Raw genomic sequence first — 22,733 nt, forward strand, 5'->3', positions numbered from 1 at the left:
TATCCCTGCAAGCTGACGACACATTCACGAGATGAGGATGAGTCTCCCCTTTTGTTTCAGCCTCGACTAAAGTACAGTACCTTTCCAATGATGAGCTATGACTATGAGATCTGCAGCCATCAAATAGACACCTGCAAAAAGATATACAGTAGGTAGAAAAGGTGGGAATAACTCCAGTGTGAGGTGAGATAGCGTGAGAAAGTGAATCTAGAGCGCCTGGATCTGTTCTAATTAAATCAAATGTTATTTGTCACACGCACCGGATACAAGAGGTGTAGACTTTACCGTGAAATGCTTACTTACAGGCCCTTAACCATCAAGGCAGTTCAAGAAATAGAGTTAAGAAAAGATTTACTAAATAAACGTAAGTATTATTATTATTTGTTTAAATCATAAAGTAACACAAGGAAATTACATAACAATAACGAGGATATATACAGTTCAGTCAAGGTCATTTGTAAAGTGACTATGCATAGATAATACTGTGAATAGCAGCAGTGTAAAAACAAAAAGGGGGGGGGGGGTGTCAATGTAAATAGTCTGGGTGGCCATTTGATTAGCTGTTCAGGAGTCTTATGGCTTGGGGTTAGAAGCTATTTAGGAGATTCTTAGACCTAGACTTGGCATTTCGGTACCCATTGTCGTACGGTAGCAGAGGGAACATTCTACAACTAGGTGGCTGTCTTTGACAATGTTTAGGGCCTTTAGGACCTGGTATAGAGGTCCTGGATGGCAGGAAGCTTGGCCCCGGTGATGTACTGAGCCGTACGCACTACCCCCTGTAGTGCTTAGCAGTTGGAGGCCGAGCAGTTGCCATATAGTGATGCAACCACTCAGGATGCTCTCGATGGTGCAGCTGTAAAACCTTTTGAGGATCTGAGGACCCAAAATCTTTTCTGTCTCCTGAGGGGAAATAGGATTTGTCGTGCCCTCTTCATGACTGTCTTTGTGTGCTTGGACCATGTTAGTTTGTTGGTGATGTGGACGCCAAGGACGCCAATTTAAGCTCTCAACCTGCTCCACTACAGCCCCGTCAATGAGAATGTGGGCGTGCTCGGTCCTCCTTTTCCTGTAGTCCACAATTGACTTGATCACATTAAAGGAGAGGTTGTTGTCCTGGCACCACTTGGCCAGGTCTCTGACCTCCTCCAAATAGGCTTTTACAGCTCATTGAGTGCGCCTTAGTGTCAGCATCAGTTTGTGGTGGCAAATAGACGGCTACGAATAATATAGATGAGAACTTTCTTGGTAGATAGTGTGGTCTACAATTTATCATGAAATTGTTGCATGTTGCATTAATATTTTTTGTTCAGTGTAATAATAAATACACAGTGAATTACAATAACTTAGCTATATACACAGGGTGCCAATACTGAATCAATGTGCAGGAGTACAAGGTAATTGAGGTAGATATGTACAGTACATACAACTAGGAATTAAGTAACTAGGCAACAGGATATATAATAAACAGTAGAAGCAGCATATGTGATGAGTAAAAAATAAAACTTGTGCAAAAAGGGCCAATGCAGATAGTTAAATAGTTAACTAATAGTTACCCGGACTAACTATTTAGCAGTCTTATGGCTTGGGGGATAGAAGCTGTTCAGGGTCCTGTTGGTTCTAGACTTGGTTGAGAAATTTGACTGGTACCGCTTGCAGTGCGGAAGCTGAGAGAACAGTCTATGACTTGGGTGTCTGGAATCTTTGAAAGAATTATGGTCCTTCCTCTGACACCACCTGGTATAGAGGTCCTGGATGATGGGTAGTTTGGCCCCAGTGATGTACTGGGCGGTACACACTACCATCTGTAGTCCCTTGTGGTAGGATGCAAGCAGATGCCGTACCAAGCGGTGAAGCAGCCAGTCAAGATGCTCCCAATGTTGCAGCTGTAGAACTTTTTGAGGATATGATGGCTCGTGCCAAATCCTTTAAGCCTCCTGAGGGGGAAGAAGCATTGTCGTGCCCTCTTCATGACTGTGTTGGTGTGTGTGGACCATGATAGATCCTTAGTGATGTGGACACTGAGGAACTTGAAGCTCTTGAACAGCTCCACTACAGCTCCGTCGATGTGAATGGGCGATGTGCTCGGCCCTCCGTTTCCTGTAGTCCACAATAAGCTCCTTTGTCTTGCTGACGTTGAGGGAGAGGTTGTTGCCATGGCACCACACTGCCAGATCTCTGATCTCTACCTTACAGGCCGTCTCACTGTCATCAGTGATCAGGCCTACCACCGTTGTGTCGTCAGCAAACTTAATGATGGTGTTGGAGTCGTGGGTGAAAAGAGAGTACAGCAGGGGAATAAGCACGCACTCCTGAGGGATCCCCATGTTGTGGGTCAGCGTGGCGGATGTTTTGTTGCTTATCCTCAGCAACAGGGGGCAGCCAGTCAGGAAATATAGGATCCAGCTGCAAAGGGAGGTGTTCAGTCCTAGGGCCCTTAGCTTAGTGATGAGCTTGGTGTTGGCACTATGGTGTTGAACGCTGAGCTGTAGTCAATGAACAGCATTCTCACATAGGTGTTTCTCTTGTCCAGGTGGGAGTGGGCAGTGTAGAGTGCAATAGAGATCGTGTCATCTATGGATCTGTTGGGGTTGTATGAGAATTGGACTGTGTCCAGGGTGTCTGGGATGATGATGTCGATGTGAGACATGACCTTTCAAAGCTTTTCATGGCTACGGAGTGCAACGAGGCGATAGTCATTTCGTCAGGTTACCTTGGGGTTCTTGGGCACAAGGACTATGGTGGTCTGCTTGGAACATGTAGGTATTACAGACTGGGTCAAGGTGAGGTTGAAAATGAAAATGTCAGTCGGACCCTTGCCAGCTGGTCTGAGTACGGGTCCTGGTAATCCGCATTGTGCATGTTTACCTGTTTAAAGGTCTTACTCACATCGGCTACGGAGAGCTTGAATAAAACCGCAATCTGATTTGCAATCTGATTTGCCCATTTCTTTACTTTGAAATTAATGCTGTAAACCGATTGATTGATGAAGACTATAACTTACAAATGCCTAATGAGCTTAGATCAACTGTCCTACCCCCATCAGAAGCTAAAATATAAGCTTGTTTAAATCCCTTGTTTGTAAACAATGCAATTGTAAACAAACACTGTATAGCCTCAAAACATGGTTAAAACTATAATTCTGAGATTATGGTCAATTCTTGCATCCATTGCTCTGTTTATGAATTTGAGAGTGGTTACATTTCTCCAGCCCCATGCCTAAGCTAATTACCAAAAAAGTGGCATGTTCACCACTTTATTGTTTGAATTGCAGATTTCCTCTTTAAATACGAGTACATCTCAAACAGCTCAAACAGAAACAACTCGCTGTAACACTTTGCTTAATAACTTATAAGCATGTATGCACCTGTATAATGTCTTATAACAAGGCGTATAATATGTTATTTAACTATATGTATCAACATTTCAACTCATTCAAAATGGCAAGGGACATCAATGAAGTAACTCAGGGAGAACGAAAATGGCATTTGAGTAAAAAGCTTGATCGAATTTTACAGATTTGAATGGCTAACTAATAAAACAGTTTGTCAACTGAACCATGTGGATTATGGTGTGAATTAATGTTCTTCTGTTTGCTGGCAGATAACAGTGTTCACTCTGACATACTTTCCCTGTAAAATATCTCCTGGACAAATTAGTCGAGCTGCTTCTTCTTCTTTTTAAAGTCGACCAAAAAAAGACTTGCTGCGTCGAGGGCATCTGCCGCAATAGAGCCAGACCCAGGAGAGTTGGGCAGGATTCAAATTAACTTCATTTAGTTCAAGTAGAATGTCCTTGAAAACCACTCAAGTGGGCCGTGCGGGTACTTTCGATTGCGGTTGTTAAACTACCCACCCACAGTACTACTTGGCCTGTTCTGGAGCTCAACCATTCAATGGAGCAAGGCCGGAAGAGAAGGAGAGTGAGGGAGGGCGGATTACTTAGCCAATACCCTCTCGAATTGCTGTACTGCTTCGCTACATCCTCGCGACTTCAGGTGCTTACAATGGTTTCGGATGGGACATTGACATTTAAACTTACAGTTTAAGATGATGTTGCAGGATTTTCTGTCACCTTTCGGGTTCATCCCTTTCCTCGTTTCTGATTATGTCGGTCTGTGTCCAAAATGGCACCCTATTCCCTAATCTGTTTAAAAGTAGTGCACTACATAGGGAATAGGGATCCATTTCTGGAAGAAGCTTTGATTTCTCCTGAAGGCTTTCCTCTGTATCTGATATCTGTTCTGTTTGAGTTTTATTACAAACTCGTTAGACCGTGTTCAGTCTGAAACTTTGGTGTGTGTTACACTTCCTGGAAGGCATAACCATATTTTGTTGGCCAATGTATGGAAATTCCACTGCAAGAATTGAAATTCAAACATGAACTATGTGGTGATGCTTGTGGGTGGTGATTGTGTGTACTATTTTGTCTTTCTATTTCTCATGAATTCACACAGAGAACATTCTGCCCACACTAGGTAGGCCAAACGCGTGATATGGTCCCGACACTTTCCGAGCCCTGATCACTCTGCGGGGGTGCAGTTAATTGGACCCTCTGTAACACGTCTTCCAGGTCTTGGGCTTTTGATCATGGATGAGCTGCTTGCAGTAACCTGCCAGTTGAAAGTCCAGGAGAAGCAACTGCTGTGGAGCCCTGCTTCAATTCAAATCGTCAGTGTGAAGAGAACGAGCTCCAAACTCACCGCTATATTATGTGGAGTACCTCCAACTGGCCCAGCACTTTTCAGGGCTCTGTTAGCAACACAACTGCCAAGCGGAATAACAGAGTGAAAGAAGTGAACATGATCAAAAGCCGTACGGAAAAGGTAATCTTTGACCGATTCCACAGACAAAACCCAATTAACCTGATTATTCATTAAAAAAAAAGGGAAAAAATGAAATAAGGTCCAAAACCTTAACTGTACTGAATAGAATAATTCACATTGTACTTTTCAGCTGGATTCAAGCGACTATGTTGGATGTGTAACCAAGCCAGCTCAGTAAATATTGGTCTGTTCAGTTTGGTTCAATTCACTAGGGTGAAAAGCCATCTAAGCTCACAATAATACTGTTGTGTGACTATGTTCATATGTTCATATGTTCTGGCCACACAGAAAGAGGTCTGTTCTCTTGTAAGTGATCACTGACACGTATTCTGTACTCCTACCATGAGATGTGCTTAAGTTAGAGTCTCTCATCACTGAGACCCACTCCAGTGTGTGTGTGCTGCAGAATATATGTCTGTGTAAAATGCGTATGTGAGAGTGTGAGTGTGTGTGTGTTCGGCATGCGCGTGTGTGTTGCATATGTGTGCATTTATGAGCATGTTAGTGTGTGTGTGTGTCAGGTAAGCAGGCAGCATAAGGATGCAGGTCAGGGGGTCCAGACACAACGGCAGTGAGTAGGGTATGAGTCACAGGCTAGCAGAAGGAGGTGACAGGTGCAAGATGGTGCTCTTCTCATAGGCAGACATAATGTCACCCCATCGAGACAAAGCATGTGGCTAATGACAAAAGAACTGTAACCAGCCCCATGGTGGCCATGGGGCAATCACAAGTGTCTGATGGAATCAAAGGAAGGATGGCCATCGTTGTGAAACTGTGCTAAGCACGCAGTGCAATGGAAGTGACGAGAAGAGGTTAGGTTATTGGCCGGCCAGGGCTCACAGTCTCTTGCGATTGCATGTTGACAGGCTGCTTCCCAACAGTCTCAATTTGTTTACTTCCCTTGCCTCCTTTTCTACATAACCTCTAATCTGTCCTTTCACCAGTCAGCTTTCTTGACCTTTAGACGAAAAAAGGAGACAAGGTGAGGAATCTATCTGAGACTATTGGGACACAGCTACAGTAAGCCACAGTTAGCAGGAAGGTGTGCAGTGGGGAATTGGAGTAGGGCTCAATTCCATTTTTATTTCAGTCAAATTCAGATGGTGAATTGAAAGTCCAAGGGTCCAAGATGTTTGGATTCTTGAATTTTTAATTTCGATTCCTGTCCAGAATTGACTGAATTTAAATAGAATACACTTGGAAAGTGTAAACACAACTGGAGACACCTCATTACCATGTTTTTGAAAGCATCACGGTAGCTAGTGAAAGAGTGTAGGAGCAGTTGCTAACTAACTGTAAATAACTTTAGCTAGCGAACTAACTTGGCTAACTGTGGGGTGAAACTATTCACATATTCAGTTAGTTAGCTACCACACTTCTCTTTTCTCACAAACGTAATGCTGCATTTAGCTAGCTAGCTGAGGGACGAAATAATTCACTTATTCACAGTTAGCTACAGCAATGCTCTTCGCTAGCAAACATAACGCTGCCTTTGGCTAGCTAGCTAATTAACATGGCAAACTGTGGGAAAAAACAATGAACTTATTCACAGATAGTCAGCTACCACACTGCTCTTTGCTAGAAAACATAAAGCTGCCTCCAAAACTAGCAAGCGGTCTCTACTAGCATTTGGATGTTTGCAACGTGTGGTCTTTCCAAGCAAAATGAGATGAACCCTGGTCAGGACTCAGTCTGTAGGCAGCAAAGGGGTGAGGCCAGAGTGAGGGGAGGAATAGAGGTCACTGAATCGAGCATAGACCTGCGTCAATGGGCGAGATGGCAGAGGAAGAAGAGGCAGTGGAAGAGGAAGAAGAGCCATGGGCGGAGGCGGCTGGTCCCGCAGCCAATGCTGAGCTTCCGTGGTGAGCACACACACAAACATACACCCACACACAGCCACAGGACGTTGAGAGATAGACCAATGTATTATTTGAATGGACAGAGGGAAGGATACCCCTCAAGGGCTAAGCAGGTAAATAGTATTAATTCAGGCAGGTTGCTTAATTCTCTTTCATATGCATGACTTTCCCCATAGGAGTGCTAAACGTGGGCCGCTGGTTGGTCGGTGCCGAACCACATATTCCCCTGGAGACAGTGGTTCAATACCTGTTCCGCCACTCACTTTTCTATGCTGTATCCCTCTCATCTATCTCCCCACCTCATATTCTCAAACAATACCTGTCAATAGAAACGTCAAAATACCCAAAAAATAATTGTTTAGTCCGACACACACACACCACCCCACTCCTACCCCTGCCTCTTGCCATTGAAAGGCGTCAAGTTCCTCAAAGATGATGGCATGAAGTTCTTTAAAGGAGATTCTTCAACACAGTTGACTATTATGCTCTGGTCCAAAATAGTTCACTATATAGGGAAAAGGGTATCATTTGGAACGCAGACAAAGTCGGTGTATCCAGACTACGGATGTGACAAATGGAAACATTTTCTTAATGTTTAAACTGCTGGTTTTCTGTTAAAACTGTAAGAAAGAAATCATACAATTCCATGTGAATTCACAATATAGATGGTCTACATCATGCGTCCCACAAAGAAAGAGAGATTTTTTATAATTTCTGCTGATTTGGCTTTTCATAACAGTGGCGTGTGTAGCTTGTTGTTGTTGTCGTCCAATCACAAGTCAAAAAACTGGCACTAGGCCACAGTCAGAGCTAGAGCCTCCGTATTGCAAGTTATTAGGAGAAATCTAAACGAATAAATGGAAGATGGAATTAAAAGGACAGAACTAAAAGTTAAATGAGAAGGACAGGCGTAAAAACAGGTAGGCTGCTACTTAATAATCTGAATAGAGTTGTTATTTACTGTAGGAAGGGGAGAAAGCGCACAGTTAACAAAGTAGCTAAAGTTACTTTGTTTTAAACTAATGTAGGCATTTGTTACATTTTTACTTTCCCCTTCATGATGTTGATTGGGACCTAATCCAGACTATCCAAAATCCCCCCGACTCCCACCCTTTTTAATGACTAAATTAGAAAGTGCAAAGTGATAGCCTGTTAAATATACGCTGGTTATGAATCATCTAAAGCGTTCTGGGGGAAGGAGCAGGCGTAAGGTCATTTGTGGCGCGCCTCATCTGGCTCATAATTGAATTAAACTGGCCTCAGGGGGCTTGCTAACCTGCACGCTAATCCCAAGGTCATTACTTCCTGTTAACATTGTAGCCCTGTGTGTTCTTAGCTTGTGTTCCAAATAGCACCACATTCCCTATATAGTGCACTACTTTTGACCAGGGCCCATAGGCTATGGTCAAAAGTAGTGCACTATATATAGTACCAGTCAAAAGTTTGGACACATCTACTCATTCCAGGGTTTTTCTTTATTTTTACAATTTTCTACATTGTAGAATAATAGTGAAGACATCAAAACTATGCAATAACACATATGGAATCATGTAGTAACCAGAAAAGTATATTTTATATTTGAGATTCTTCAAAGTAGCCACCCTTTGCCTTGATGACAGCTTTGCACACACTTGGCATTCGCTCAACCAGCTTCATGAGGAAGTCATCTGGAATGCATTTTAATTAACAGGTGTGCCTTGATAAAAGTTAATTTGTGGAATTTATTTCCTCCTTAATGTGTTTTAGCCAATTAGTTGTGTTGTGACAAGGTAGGGGTGGTATAGAGAAAATAGCCCTATTTGGTAAAAGACTAATTCCATATTATGGCAAGAACAGCTCAAATAAGCAAAGAGAAACGACAGTCCATCATTACTTTAAGACATGAAGGTCAGTCAATGCAGAACATTTCAAGAACTTTTCAAGTTTCTTCAAGTGCAGTCGCAAAAACCATCAAGCGCTATGATGAAACTGGCTCTCATGAGGACCGCCACAGGAAAGGAAGACCTAGAGTTACCTCTACTGCAGTTCATTAGAGTTAACTGCACCTCAGATTGCAGCCCAAATAAATGCTTAACAGAGTTCAAGTAACAGACACATCCCAGTAACAGACACATCCCAACATCAACTTTTCAGAGGAGATTGCGTGAATCAGGCCTTCGTGGTTGAATTCGTGGTTGAATTGCTTCAAAGAAATCACTACTAAAGGAAACCAATAGGAAACCAATAATAAGAAGAGACTTGCTTGGGTCAAGAAACACAAGCAATGGACATTAGACCGGTGGAAATCTCTCCTTGGTCTGATGAGTCCAAATTTTAGATTTCTGGTTCTAAACGCTGTGTCTTTGTGAGATGCAGAGTAGGTGAACGGATAATATCCGCATGTGTGGTTCTCACTGTGAAGCATAGAAGAGGAGGTGTGATGGTGTGGGGGTGCTTTGCTGGTGACACTGTCAGTGATTTATTTAGAATTCAAGGCACACTTAACCATCATGGCTACTACAGCATTCTGCAGCGATATGCCATCCCATCTGGTTTGCGCTGAGTGGGACTATCATTTGTTTTTCAACAGGAAAATAATCCAACACACCTCCAGGCTGCTTAAGGGCTATTTGACCAAGAAGTAGAGTGATGGAGTGCTGCATCAGATGACCTGGCCTCCACAATCATCCAACATCAACCCAATTGAGATGGTTTGGAATGAGTTGGACTTCAGAGTGAAGGAAAAGCAGCCTGCTCAGCATATGTGGGAACTCTTTCAAGACTTTTGGAAAAACATTCTATGTGAAGCTGTTGAGAGAATGCCAAGCTGTCATCAAGGCAAAGGGTGGCTACTATGAAGAATCTAAAATCTATTTTGATTGGTTTGACACTTTTTTGGTTACTAAATGATTCCATATGTGTTATTTCAACGTTTTGATATCTTCACTATCATTGTACAATGTAGAAAATAGTACAAATAAAGAAAAATGAGTAGGTGTGTCTGAACTTTTGTTGGTGATAGAGTGCCATTTGGGACGCATCTTAAAAGTTTACACGTTCAAAACCCCCACCAAGTCTTATGAGGATTAAAAATAGAAGGGGTCAGTTGTTGGTCAGGTGAGATTCCTGTGAAGAATCGTAGTTAGAGCGGAATGGGGAGTTGTCGGGGTACAAAGGTTCGGAAATAACACTGTGAGCTGCCGGCATCAAAAGTTTCAAATGAAAACCATATTTTTTTTAGGGATTAGGAAGGGTAGAGGTGTTGGGGGTTTAAGGAGTAATATTAAAGCTTGGCAGGGGGGCAACAGAGTTAGGCAGGGAAGTGGGGGGTACCACCTAGCCCAGGTATTGTTAGGAGAAACACTGAAAGAGGAAATATAAACACCTACCACTTGGTTCAGGTGCTAGATAGAGAAAGAAAATGAATCAAAAAAAATATATATATATTGGTGGGGTGCACAACACATTATATTCTGATCCCTACTATAATTTTCATCAGGTCTGAGATTCGAAACATTGTAAAACCAATGGGAATCATAACGTTGTCCAAGTCTTGTCTCACTAACAACTCCATATTGGGAGTTGGAGTAAAGAAAAACAACACTTTTTTTCAGAAATCCCGTTTGGAGGCTTCCCAGAATCAGGAGGGAATTAGCATAGAGTCCCCCAACCAGGAATTCTGTAAAAGCTGGGAACTGGGAAAGTTTCTACCCCCAACCAGGATTTCAGGAAAAACCCAGGAACATCAGGAAAGTTTCTACCTCCAACCAAGATTTTTTGAAAAGTGTACAGGATTTTACAACTCAAGTTGGAAGCATGTTTCATCAGTAGAAAACAAAGGAGGACGTTGATTGGATGTTGATCCTCACCTAGTGTCGTCCCATTCGGGGCTGAGGCCTGTGAGCGAGCCCCGGGACTCGGAGACAAATTTGTAGACAACGAGGAGGCAGTCCCTGCACAGCTGCACAAGCCTCTGGCAACACTGGAGCTCCTGCTGCGACACCACCTCGCTGCTCTTACTGAAGATGGTCTCCCACGACGAGCTGCGCCACAGAACACACACACACACACACACACACACACACACACACACACACACACACACACACACACACACACACACACACACACACACACACACAAAGACATAATAGGGGATAAAACAAATGCTGTACATTTAACCTCCTTTATCACACTGGCCGTTCCCCCCGACTGTGAGGCGCTCAGAACAGTGAGAGTACTGAGGGGTCGGGGCGTTTTAATGTCTCTCCTCTTCCCTCTCAATTCTTTGGGTTTTTGAACGGTTTAGAGACCCGTTTTTTTCTTCTTTCCCTTTCAAAGCCCTGTTAAATTCCGACTGCAATAGTCGCGGCGGCGTTTGATTGTCGAAGTTGCTCAGATGAAATATCAAACGAGGGGTTTCGTGGAGCTCAAGTGTACGTTTACACCGCCTGGTCTTAGCGAGTAGCGAGGTGGGCTTCAACGCTGCATGACGCCGGGCCCCCCTGCAGCGTTTATCCTGTGGCTACGGCGGCCCACATCCTCCAGAGCGCGCTCCCTAATTAGACGCAAGCAGCATGTGGTGCCTGAGCCGCATCTGCTGGCTAATCCGCCCGGAGACTCGGACGCTCATCAAGTGAAATAAAGCCACTCACTGACTCGAACAAGGCTACAGTACGGCACACTCGGTCATTGACAATCAATTACCAGCTGTGGCAGTTGCCGGGGCAGCTATACAAAAACCCACGTAGCCCCCCACGACGAGCGCTGCTAACTGCTTACAAAAAGAATATGGAGAGGGAGGAAAAGGTTGAACCTTTATCAGCAACGAGATGAGAAGCTGGCTGCACCACAGCTGGCTCTTGAAGATGATATAATATAATGTATGTGTGTGTGTGTGTGTCTGTAGATATGTGAATAGGAGTGTGTGTGTGTTTCCTTAAGGATGCAGAGTGAGATGAGTCACTATGTAGAAAGCCACTTACAGTCGGCACAAAAATGGCACACAAAAAAAGTCGGGAGAGACATCAAAGGACCTTTCTACAAACAGAAGTGAGTGAAGAAAGAAGAGTATGGGATCTACTTTAGCCCTCCTCCTTCCTTCCTTCCTTCCTTCCTTCCTTCCTTTCTGACACATAAAAAGCCCCGATGATAAGAAAACAAGATCTGTGTCCACATTATGCAGACTGAGAAATGTGTCTCGACTCTGATAGACACGTGTTGCTTTCATCCCTGTAGCTCTTTGCAGGATGAGAGGGACTGTCTGTCTACTCTGTCTGTCTGTCCGGATGTCTGCCTGCCTGTCCGGATGTCTGCCTGCCTGTCTGTCTGTCTCTCTGTCATCTCCACAGCAGTGCATGGCTGGGCCTGTCAATAACTGCACCAGCTGTCAATCAAACATGCATTGGGCAGAATGTGGAGCCTAATAAATGCTGTTATCATGCTGTAGCATGGATTTCAGTTGTTACATACTTGATTGCCACATACTTTCTGGACATTTGTTACTGAAATATGCACTTATCAAGGCAGAAAAAGACACACTACCCTCTTTGCACTTGGAGTGATCTGAGAGACTTGGAAAAGGTGTAAGAACAATGGTGAACATTCCACTTAGTCTATCAGAGGACGAGGGCAAGGTGGAGCTATTACCATATTGTTAATACTCTCATATCTTTGCAGGTGCATAGGGGATAGTGGACGGAGGTCGATATGAGATTGAGCACTACAGTACCAAGTATTGAAGAGAAATCAGGTATTGAGAGAGAGAGTGAAAGACAGAGACAGAAAAGGAAAGGAAAGAGAGATTGATTCAGAGAGACAACAAGAGAGAGAATGAGACTTACCCAGTGTTGGAGAATAAGTTCCACAGGCCCTGTCCGTGGCTCCAGAGCAGTCGGTTAAAGACGCGGTTGAAAAGGCGATACAAATGTAAACTGTCCACGTCGGGCTCCCTCCAAAGCCGCTGCAGCACCGAGCGTACGTTGGTACGGACGATGTCCAGAACCTTCATGGGACATTGAAGAAACAGATGAAAAAAAGGGAAAGTGATAGGAAGAGGACAACGTTAGTACGTACGATGTCAAGAAACTTCATCAAACATGAAAAAAAATGCACGAGATAGGAGGGAGAGAGAAAAGAAAATCTAAATAAATCAAGGTTTCAACAGATGCCAGAGGGACAGCATGAAAGACCACCGCAACACAATAATTAATTAAGAGTGTGCTTGCAAAGCAACACACTACTGTCATTCGTCACTTCTTCTTCGTCTTCTTCTCACCGCTACTACTCCTACAGCTTTATGTGAAACATACCATTTAACTTCATGTGTGCAGAGAGGCCTAACTTGAGTTGCTGACATATGATTTTTATAGTCATCATACTTTAAAAAATATAATCACTTAAAAATGCTAATTTTAACATGGAGCTCTTGGGTGACCAAAATATGACATTTTTGAAACATTGCTATTGATACACCTTTTACGATACAGAACACTCCAAATTACAAACCCTGCAAAAATCATTCTGATAACTATTATACCTCCTTTTACAATATTTAATTTTTTGTAATTCCAAAAACTCCCATTAGTTAACATGGTGGTTCAAAACTAAACTTAATTGCCCAGCAACTCAGGAACCAGTTTTATATGAACAAGTAACTCCTTTATTTTTATTTTTTTACCTTTATTTAACTAGGCAAGTCAGTTAAGAACAAATTCTTATTTTCAATGACGGCCTGGGAACAGTGGGTTAACTGCCTGTTCAGGGGAACAGTGGGTTAACTGGCCTAGGAACAGTGGTTTAACTGGCCTAGGAACAGTGGGTTAACTGGCCTAGGAACAGTGGGTTAACTGGTCTAGGAACAGTGGGTTAACTGGTCTAGGAACAGTGGGTTAACTGGTCTAAGAACAGTGGGTTAACTGGTCTAGGAACAGTGGGTTAACTGGTCTAGGAACAGTGGGTTAACTGGCCTAGGAACAGTGGGTTAACTGGCCTAGGAACAGTGGGTTAACTGGCTGTTCAGGGGAACAGTGGGTTAACTGCCTAATAAGCTGAAGTACGCAAATATTGTCAAACAACACTTGTAAATTCAATACCTGATGTTTCCTATAGTCCTACTAATGCTTTTTTACTGATAAAATAAGCCGTTTATAGGGCTGACAACATTTGAAGAAAGCTTGGAGTGAGATTTGCTGTGAATTTCAGTGGCACAACTCTTAGATGGTGGAAAATTGCACCGTTTTAAAGCTAATTTCCTGCAATTCTATGTATTTTGACATGGCTTAGGCCTATGACCAGGGTGAATTGTATTGTAATAAAAACCACAGGTCAGGTGTATTCAGGATGTTTTGAACATTAAATGATATAATCATAATTCGATGACATTCTTACTTTGAGTTTTTGGGGTGGATGAAATATAAAGTATGCTATTTTTTTGTAAACTTTTTTTTTTCAAACAAAATCCTGCTTGCTCTCCAGGAGGGTTGGCCACCCCTGATCTATGTTTCCCAAGTGCTCCGTGTCAAAATCACCCAGCCTTCAAGAAAAATCTAAAGAATATATAATTCAGGTGGTTTATGCCTACTAGTTGGAGATCATTGCCATAGTCTTACTCTACATAGACAAATATGAAGCGTTTCTGAGTTGTGACCCACCATACAATCTCTGCCTAGCATGTGCACAATACTAAAATGTAAAAAATTATATTTGATTCCTGGAGTATTTAATATCCAATGCTTATTTGTATTCAAAACTGACCACGAATGGCTGCAAAAATACAAATACAAATTAATTTTCAAAGACACAACTACACACATCAGATTTCAAATATGTGATTACACTACAGTGTTCTCACTGACAAGAGCAGTAATTTTGTGTTTTAGCCCAATATAAAGAATGAGAATTGTTCCACTGATCAGACTAAATAAAGTACAGTGCCTTGCAAAAGTATTGGCGTTTTTCTTATTTTGTTGCATTACAACCTATAATTTAAATGGATTTTTATTTGGATTTCATGTAACGGACATACACAAAATAGTCCAAATTGGTTAAGTGAAAATTAGTGAAAATTACACCAAAAAAAAGGAAAAGTGGTGAATGCGTATGTATTCCCACCCTTCGCTATGAAGCCCCTAAATAAGATCTGTAAATAGAAAACATCTCATGAAGACAAGATTACGTAAATGTGCCCCTCCAACCTAACCAAATTATTTTTTAAATCAAACTTACACGTTTGAGTTCACAATCTATTTGACAAAATGATCAGGTCACCATACCAAACGTCCCTGCTAAAACATACCGTCTTCTGCCTTTTCGTTATTACAGTCTAAATGTCAATCACCAAACGAGGGGACTAATGCAAGTGTCGAATAAACTGACTTCAGTACATGCTGTCAAAAGGCTGCATTCTGCAATAGGGACGGGAGTAACAGCAACATTGTACATAAAACAGTACCACTGTTCTACTCCTTTTACAGTTTTATGAACTCAGCAGAGAATGTTCTCTCTCTCCATTCATCTCCACTCTAATCTTGAGGAGCATTTGTTAAAAACATGCATCTGATCTCCTTGATACCTTACATAAATAGACCAATGATACTGTATGCTTCAATGTGCTGCAGGTCACAGCGCTGTGGCAAGACAGGACAAAGGTTCCGCTCATGATGTTAAATTACAGGCTCAAAACAAACTGGAGCACAGTTGAAAGTTAACGAGCTGACTAATCAGAAAAATAAAAGCAGTACTTTTCAATGCGTGAGATAAGAAGTGCATTGGCTGTGAGACACACATTTGACTCTCTTCTCACGCTCTAACGGCCAAAAATTTAGCTAGCTAACTAGTTAGCTCACGAGCAAGTTTCTTATGTCTCTAGTTAGCGAGCTAGCTCTGTCATTTAAGAAATCTACTGACCACTACTGAACCGCAAAACTACTGACCACAACAACTCACCATAACTACTGACCACAACCACACAACTACTGAGAGCACAACTACGGACCACAACCCCACAACGACTGACCGCAACCACATAACTGCTGACCACATTATACAATTTCACTGAAAACCCTTTCTCATCTGTAAATGCCTGTATTATTACTGTAGGACTACTTAGGGTCACTGGCAATCGCGGATCATATTCAATGTAAAAAGTCCAATCAAAAATATTGATTTAACAAGGGATATGGGAATATGTTCAATGTGTAGATAATGTGTAGATACTCATCTCAGAAAACCAATAGTCAAAACTGTATCCGATAAACAGTTAGAGTTGTTTTCCCCTGTAGAATTGTCAAAATTGTGGGATCAACAGAGTTGTTTCCCCTGTAGAATTGTCAACATTGTGGGATCAACAGAGTTGTTTCCCACTGTAGAATTGTCAACATTGTGGGATCAACAGAGTTGTTTCCCACTGTAGAATTGTCAACATTGTGGGATCAACAGAGTTGTTTCACCTGTAGAATTGCCAACATTGTGGGATCAACAGAGTTGTTTCCCCTGTAGAATTGTCAACACTGTGGGATCAACAGAGTTGTTTTCCCTTGTATAATTGTCAACATTGTGGGATCAACAGTTGGAGTTTTTTTCACCCTGTAGAATTGCCAACATTGTGGGATCAACAGAGTTGTTTTCCCCTGTAGAATTGCCAACATTGTGGGATCAACACAGTTGTTTTCCAATGTAGAATTGTCAACATTGTGGGATCAACATTTAGAGTTGTTTCCCCTGTAGTATTGTCAACATTGTGGGATCAACAGAGTTGTTTCCCCTGTATAATTGCCAACATTGTGGGATCAACAGAGTTGTTTCCCACTGTAGAATTGTCAACATTGTGGGATCAACAGAGTGGTTTCCCACTGTAGAATTGTCAACATTGTGGGATCAACAGAGTTGTTTCACCTGTATAATTGCCAACATTGTGGGATCAACACAGTTGTTTTCCAATGTAGAATTGTCAACATTGTGGGATCAACAGAGTTGTTTTCCCCTATAGAATTGTCAACATTGTGGGATCAACAGAGTTGTTTCACCTGTATAATTGCCAACATTGTGGGATCAACACAGTTGTTTCCCCTGTAGAATTGTCAACATTGTGGGATCAACAGAGTTGTTTTCCCCTATAGAATTGTCAACATTGTGGGATCAACAGAGTTGTTTCACCTGTATAATTGCCAACATTGTGGGATCAACAGAGTTGTTTCCCCTGTAGAATTGTCAACACTGTGGGATCAACAGAGTTGTTTTCCCTTGTATAATTGCCAACATTGTGGGATCAACACAGTTGTTTTCCAATGTAGAATTGTCAACATTGTGGGATCAACAGTTGGAGTTTTTTTCACCCTGTAGAATTGCCAACATTGTGGGATCAACAGAGTTGTTTTCCCCTGTAGAATTGCCAACATTGTGGGATCAAAACAGTTGTTTTCCAATGTAGAATTGTCAACATTGTGGGATCAACATTTAGAGTTGTTTCCCCTGTAGTATTGTCAACATTGTGGGATCAACAGAGTTGTTTCCCCTGTAGAATTGCCAACATTGTGGGATCAACAGAGTTGTTTTCCCCTGTATAATTGTCAACATTGTGGTATCAACAGAGTGGTTTCCCACTGTAGAATTGTCAACATTGTGGGATCAACAGAGTTGTTTTCCCCTGTAGAATTGTCAACATTGTGGGATCAACAGTTAGAATTGTTTCCAACTGTAGAATTGTCAACATTGTGGTATCAACAGAGTTGTTTCCCCTGTAGAATTGTCAACATTGTGGGATCAACAGAGTTGTTTCCCCTGTAGAATTGTCAACATTGTGGGATCAACAGTTAGAATTGTTTCCCACTGTATAATTGCCAACATTGTGGGATCCACAGAGGTGTTTTCCAATGTAGAATTGTCAACATTGTGGGATCAACATTTAGAGTTGTTTCCCCTGTAGTATTGTCAACATTGTGGGATCAACAGAGTTGTTTCCCCTGTAGAATTGTCAACACTGTGGGATCAACAGAGTTGTTTTCCCTTGTATAATTGTCAACATTGTGGGATCAACATTTAGAGTTGTTTCCCCTGTAGTATTGTCAACATTGTGGGATCAACAGAGTTGTTTCCCCTGTAGAATTGCCAACATTGTGGGATCAACAGAGTTGTTTCCCCTGTAGAATTGCCAACATTGTGGGATCAACCGTTTGAGTTGTTTCCCCTGTAGAATTGCCAACATTGTGGGATCAACCGTTTGAGTTGTTTCCAACTGTAGAATTGCAAACATTGTGGGATCAACAGAGTTGTTTCCCCTGTAGAATTGCAAACATTGTGGGATCAACAGAGTTGTTTCCCACTGTATAATTGCCAACATTGTGCTTCTACACCTGCATTGCTTGCTGTTTGGGGTTTTAGGCTGGGTTTCTGTACAGCACATTGAGATATCAGCTGATGTACGAAGGGCTATATAAATACATTTGATTTGGATCAACAGAGTTGTTTCCCCTGTAGAATTGCCAACATTGTGGGATCAACAGAGTTGTTTCCCCTGTATAATTGCCAACATTGTGGGATCAACAGTTAGAATTGTTTCCAACTGTAGAATTGTCAACATTGTGGTATCAACAGTTATTTGTTTCCCACTGTATAATTGCCAACATTGTGGGATCAACATTTAGAGTTGTTTCCCACTGTATAATTGCCAACATTGTGGGATCAACATTTAGAGTTGTTTTCCCCTGTAGAATTGTCAACATTGTGGTATCAACAGAGTTGTTTCCCCACTGTAGAATTGTCAACATTGTGGGATCAACACAGTTGTTTTCCAATGTAGAATGGACAACATTGTGGGATTAACAGAGTTGTTTTCCCCTGTAGAATTGTCAACATTGTGGGATAAACATTTAGAGTTGTTTCCCCTGAAGAATTGTAAACATTGTGGGATCAACAGAGTTGTTTCCCCTGAAGAATTGTAAACATTGTGGGATCAACAGAGTTGTTTCCCCTGTAGAATTGTCAACATTGTGGGATCAACACAGTTGTTTTCCAATGTAGAATTGTCAACATTGTGGGATCAACATTTAGAGTTGTTTCCCCTGTAGTATTGTCAACATTGTGGGATCAACAGAGTTGTTTCCCCTGTAGAATTGCCAACATTGTGGGATCAACAGAGTTGTTTCCCCTGTAGAATTGTCAACATTGTGGGATCAACAGAGTTGTTTCCCACTGTAGAATTGTCAACATTGTGGGATCAACAGAGTTGTTTCCCACTGTATAATTGCCAACATTGTGCTTCTACACCTGCATTGCTTGCTGTTTGGGGTTTTAGGCTGGGTTTCTGTACAGCACATTGAGATATCAGCTGATGTACGAAGGGCTATATAAATACATTTGATTTGGATCAACAGAGTTGTTTTCCCCTGTATAATTGCCAACATGGTGGGATCAACCGTTTGAGTTGTTTCCCCTGTAGAATTGCAAACATTGTGGGATCAACAGAGTTGTTTCCCCTGTATAATTGCCAACATTGTGGGATCAACAGAGTTGTTTCCCCTGTATAATTGCCAACATTGTGGGATCAACAGAGTTGTTTCCCCTGTAGAATTCTCAACATTGTGGGATCAACAGTTAGAATTGTTTCCAACTGTAGAATTGTCAACATTGTGGTATCAACAGTTATTTGTTTCCCACTGTATAATTGCCAACATTGTGGGATCAACATTTAGAGTTGTTTCCCACTGTATAATTGCCAACATTGTGGGATCAACATTTAGAGTTGTTTTCCCCTGTAGAATTGTCAACATTGTGGGATCAACATGTAGAGTTGTTTTCCCCTGTAGAATTGTCAACATTGTGGTATCAACAGAGTTGTTTCCCCACTGTAGAATTGTCAACATTGTGGGATCAACACAGTTGTTTTCCAATGTAGAATGGACAACATTGTTAATCCCACAGAGTTGTTTTCCCCTGTAGAATTGTCAACATTGTGGGATAAACATTTAGAGTTGTTTTCCCCTGTATAATTGTCAACATTGTGGGATCAACAGAGTTGTTTCCCCACTGTAGAATTGTCAACATTGTGGGATCAACAGAGTTGTTTTCCAATGTAGAATTGTCAACATTGTGGGATCAACAGAGTTGTTTCCCCTGTATAATTGCCAACATTGTGGGATCAACACAGTTGTTTTCCAATGTAGAATTGTCAACATTGTGGGATCAACATTTAGAGTTGTTTCCCCTGTAGTATTGTCAACATTGTGGGATCAACAGAGTTGTTTCCCCTGTATAATTGCCAACATTGTGGGATCAACAGAGTTGTTTCCCACTGTAGCATTCTCAACATTGTGGGATCAACAGAGTTGTTTCCCCTGTAGAATTGTCAACATTGTGGGATCAACATTTAGAGTTGTTTCCCCTGTAGAATTGCCAACATTGTGGGATCAACAGAGTTGTTTCCCCTGTAGAATTGTCAACATTGTGGGATCAACAGAGTTGTTTCCCCTTGTATAATTGCCAACATTGTGGGATCAACAGAGTTGTTTCCCCTGTAGAATTCTCAACATTGTGGGATCAACAGAGTTGTTTTCCCCTGTAGAATTGCCAACATTGTGGGATCAACAGTGAGAGTTGTTTCCCCTGTAGAATTGTCAACATTGTGCTTCTACACTTGCATTGCTTGCTGTTTGGGGTTTTTGGCTGGGTTTCTGTACAGCACTTTGAGATATCAGCTGATGTACGAAGGGCTATATAAATACATTTGATTTGATTTGGATCAACAGAGTTGTTTTCCCCTGTAGAATTGTCAACATTGTGGGATCAACAGTTAGAATTGTTTCCAACTGTAGAATTGTCAACATTTTGGTATCAATAGTTATTTGTTTCCCACTGTACAATTGCCAACATTGTGGGATCAACATTTAGAGTTGTTTTCCCCTGTAGAATTGTCAACATTGTGGTATCAACAGAGTTGTTTCCCCACTGTAGAATTGTCAATATTGTGGGATCAACACAGTTGTTTTCCAATGTAGAATGGACAACATTGTGGGATTAACAGAGTTGTTTCCCCCTGTAGAATTGTCAACATTGTGGGATAAACATTTAGAGTTGTTTTCCCCTGTAGAATTGTCAACATTGTGGGATCCACAGAGTTGTTTCCCCTGAAGAATTGTAAACATTGTGGGATACACAGAGTTGTTTCCCCTGTAGAATTGTAAACATTGTGGGATACACAGAGTTGTTTTCCCCTGTAGAATTGTCAACATTGTGGGATCAACAGAGTTGTTTCCCCTGTAGAATTGCCAACATTGTGGGATACACAGAGTTGTTTTCCCCTGAAGAATTGTCAACATTGTGGGATCAACAGTGAGAGTTGTTTCCCCTGTAGAATTGCCAACATTGTGGGATCAACAGAGTTGTTTCCCCTGTAGAATTGTCAACATTGTGGGATCAACAGAGTTGTTTCCCCTGTAGAATTGCCAACATTGTGGGATCAACAGAGTTGTTTCCCCTGTAGAATTGTCAACATTGTGGGATCAACAGAGTTGTTTCCCCTGTAGAATTGTCAACATTGTGGGATCAACAGAGTTGTTTCCCCTGTAGAATTGCCAACATTGTGGGATCAACAGAGTTGTTTCCCCTGTATAATTGCCAACATTGTGCTTCTACACTTGCATTGCTTGCTGTTTGGGGTTTTTGGCTGGGTTTCTGTACAGCACTTTGAGATATCAGCTGATGTACGAAGGGCTATATAAATACATTTGATTTGATTTGGATCAACAGAGTTGTTTTCCCCTGTAGAATTGTCAACATTGTGGGATCAACAGTTAGAATTGTTTCTAACTGTAGAATTGTCAACATTTTGGTATCAATAGTTATTTGTTTCCCACTGTACAATTGCCAACATTGTGGGATCAACATTTAGAGTTGTTTCTCCTGTAGAATTGCCAACATTGTGGGATCAACAGAGTTGTTTTCCGATGTAGAATGGTCAACATTGTGGGATCAACAGAGTTGTTTCCCCTGTAGAATTGTCAACATTGTGGGATAAACATTTAGAGTTGTTTCCCCTGAAGAATTGTCAACATTGTGGGATCAACAGAGTTGTTTTCCCCTGTAGAATTGTCAACATTGTGGGATACACAGAGTTGTTTTCCCCTGTATAATTGTCAACATTGTGGGATGAAACAGCGTCTGTGCCACCAGCAAGTACAGATAGTAGTATAAATCCCCTGGCACAGTCCCCGCAGCCGGACAACTTTCTCACGGTTTCTGGAAGGAAATGCTGTAGGAACGCTCAACCGGTGTCGCTCATTCAGCCGACAGAAACTTTCAACCGGTTTTCCCCATTAAGTAGCGAGTCGGAGTCAGAGGCCGAGCCTTCTCTGGTCTATACTCCTCCCGTTACGGGGTCTGAGACGCCGAAGCTTCCCACCATTAGCTCTGACAAATTGAAAACTCTAGTCATTGGCGACTCCATTACCCGCAGTATTAGACTTAAAACGAATCATCCAGCGATCATACATTGTTTACCGGGGGCAGGGCTACCGACGTTAAGGCTAATCTGAAGATGGTGCTGGCTAAAGCTAAAACTGGCGAGTGTAGAGAGTATAGAGATATTGTTATCCACGTCGGCACCAACGATGTTAGGATGAAACAGTCAGAGATCACCAAGCGCAACATAGCTTCTGCGTGTAAATCAGCTAGAAAGATGTGTCGGCATCGAGTAATTGTCTCTGGCCCCCTCCCAGTTAGGGGGAGTGATGAGCTCTACAGCAGAGTCTCACAACTCAATCGCTGGTTGAAAACTGTTTTCTGCCCCTCCGAAAAGTTAGAATTTGTAGATAATTGGCCCTCTTTTTGGGACTCACCCACAAACAGGACCAAGCCTGACCTGCTGAGGAGTGACGGACTCCATCCTAGCTGGAGGGGTGCTCTCATCTTATCTCCCAACATAGACAGGGCTCTAACTCCTCTAGCTCCACAATGAAATAGGGTGCAGGCCAGGCAGCAGGCTGTTAGCCAGCCTGCCAGCATAGTGGAGTCTGCCACTAGCATAGTCAGTGTAGTCAGCTCAGCTATCACCATTGAGACCGTGTCTGTGCCTCGAC

General features: G+C 42.1%; 1 protein-coding gene across 1 annotated transcript in view; it reads right to left on the reverse strand.

The window, feature by feature from the left end:
• The window catches only part of ttll7 (tubulin tyrosine ligase-like family, member 7), a 157,802-nt gene that overhangs the window by 3,621 nt on the left and 131,448 nt on the right, over positions 1–22,733 (reverse strand). The window contains exons 19-20 of the mRNA XM_064990545.1: positions 12,507–12,667; positions 10,533–10,706 (exon numbers count right to left, since the gene is read on the reverse strand). Of these exons, the coding sequence (XP_064846617.1) occupies positions 10,533–10,706; positions 12,507–12,667 (335 nt within the window). The remainder of the gene's footprint in view (positions 1–10,532; positions 10,707–12,506; positions 12,668–22,733) is intronic.

Source organism: Oncorhynchus masou, chromosome 16 (genome assembly GCF_036934945.1).
Source record: "Oncorhynchus masou masou isolate Uvic2021 chromosome 16, UVic_Omas_1.1, whole genome shotgun sequence".
Lineage (NCBI taxonomy): Eukaryota > Metazoa > Chordata > Actinopteri > Salmoniformes > Salmonidae > Oncorhynchus > Oncorhynchus masou.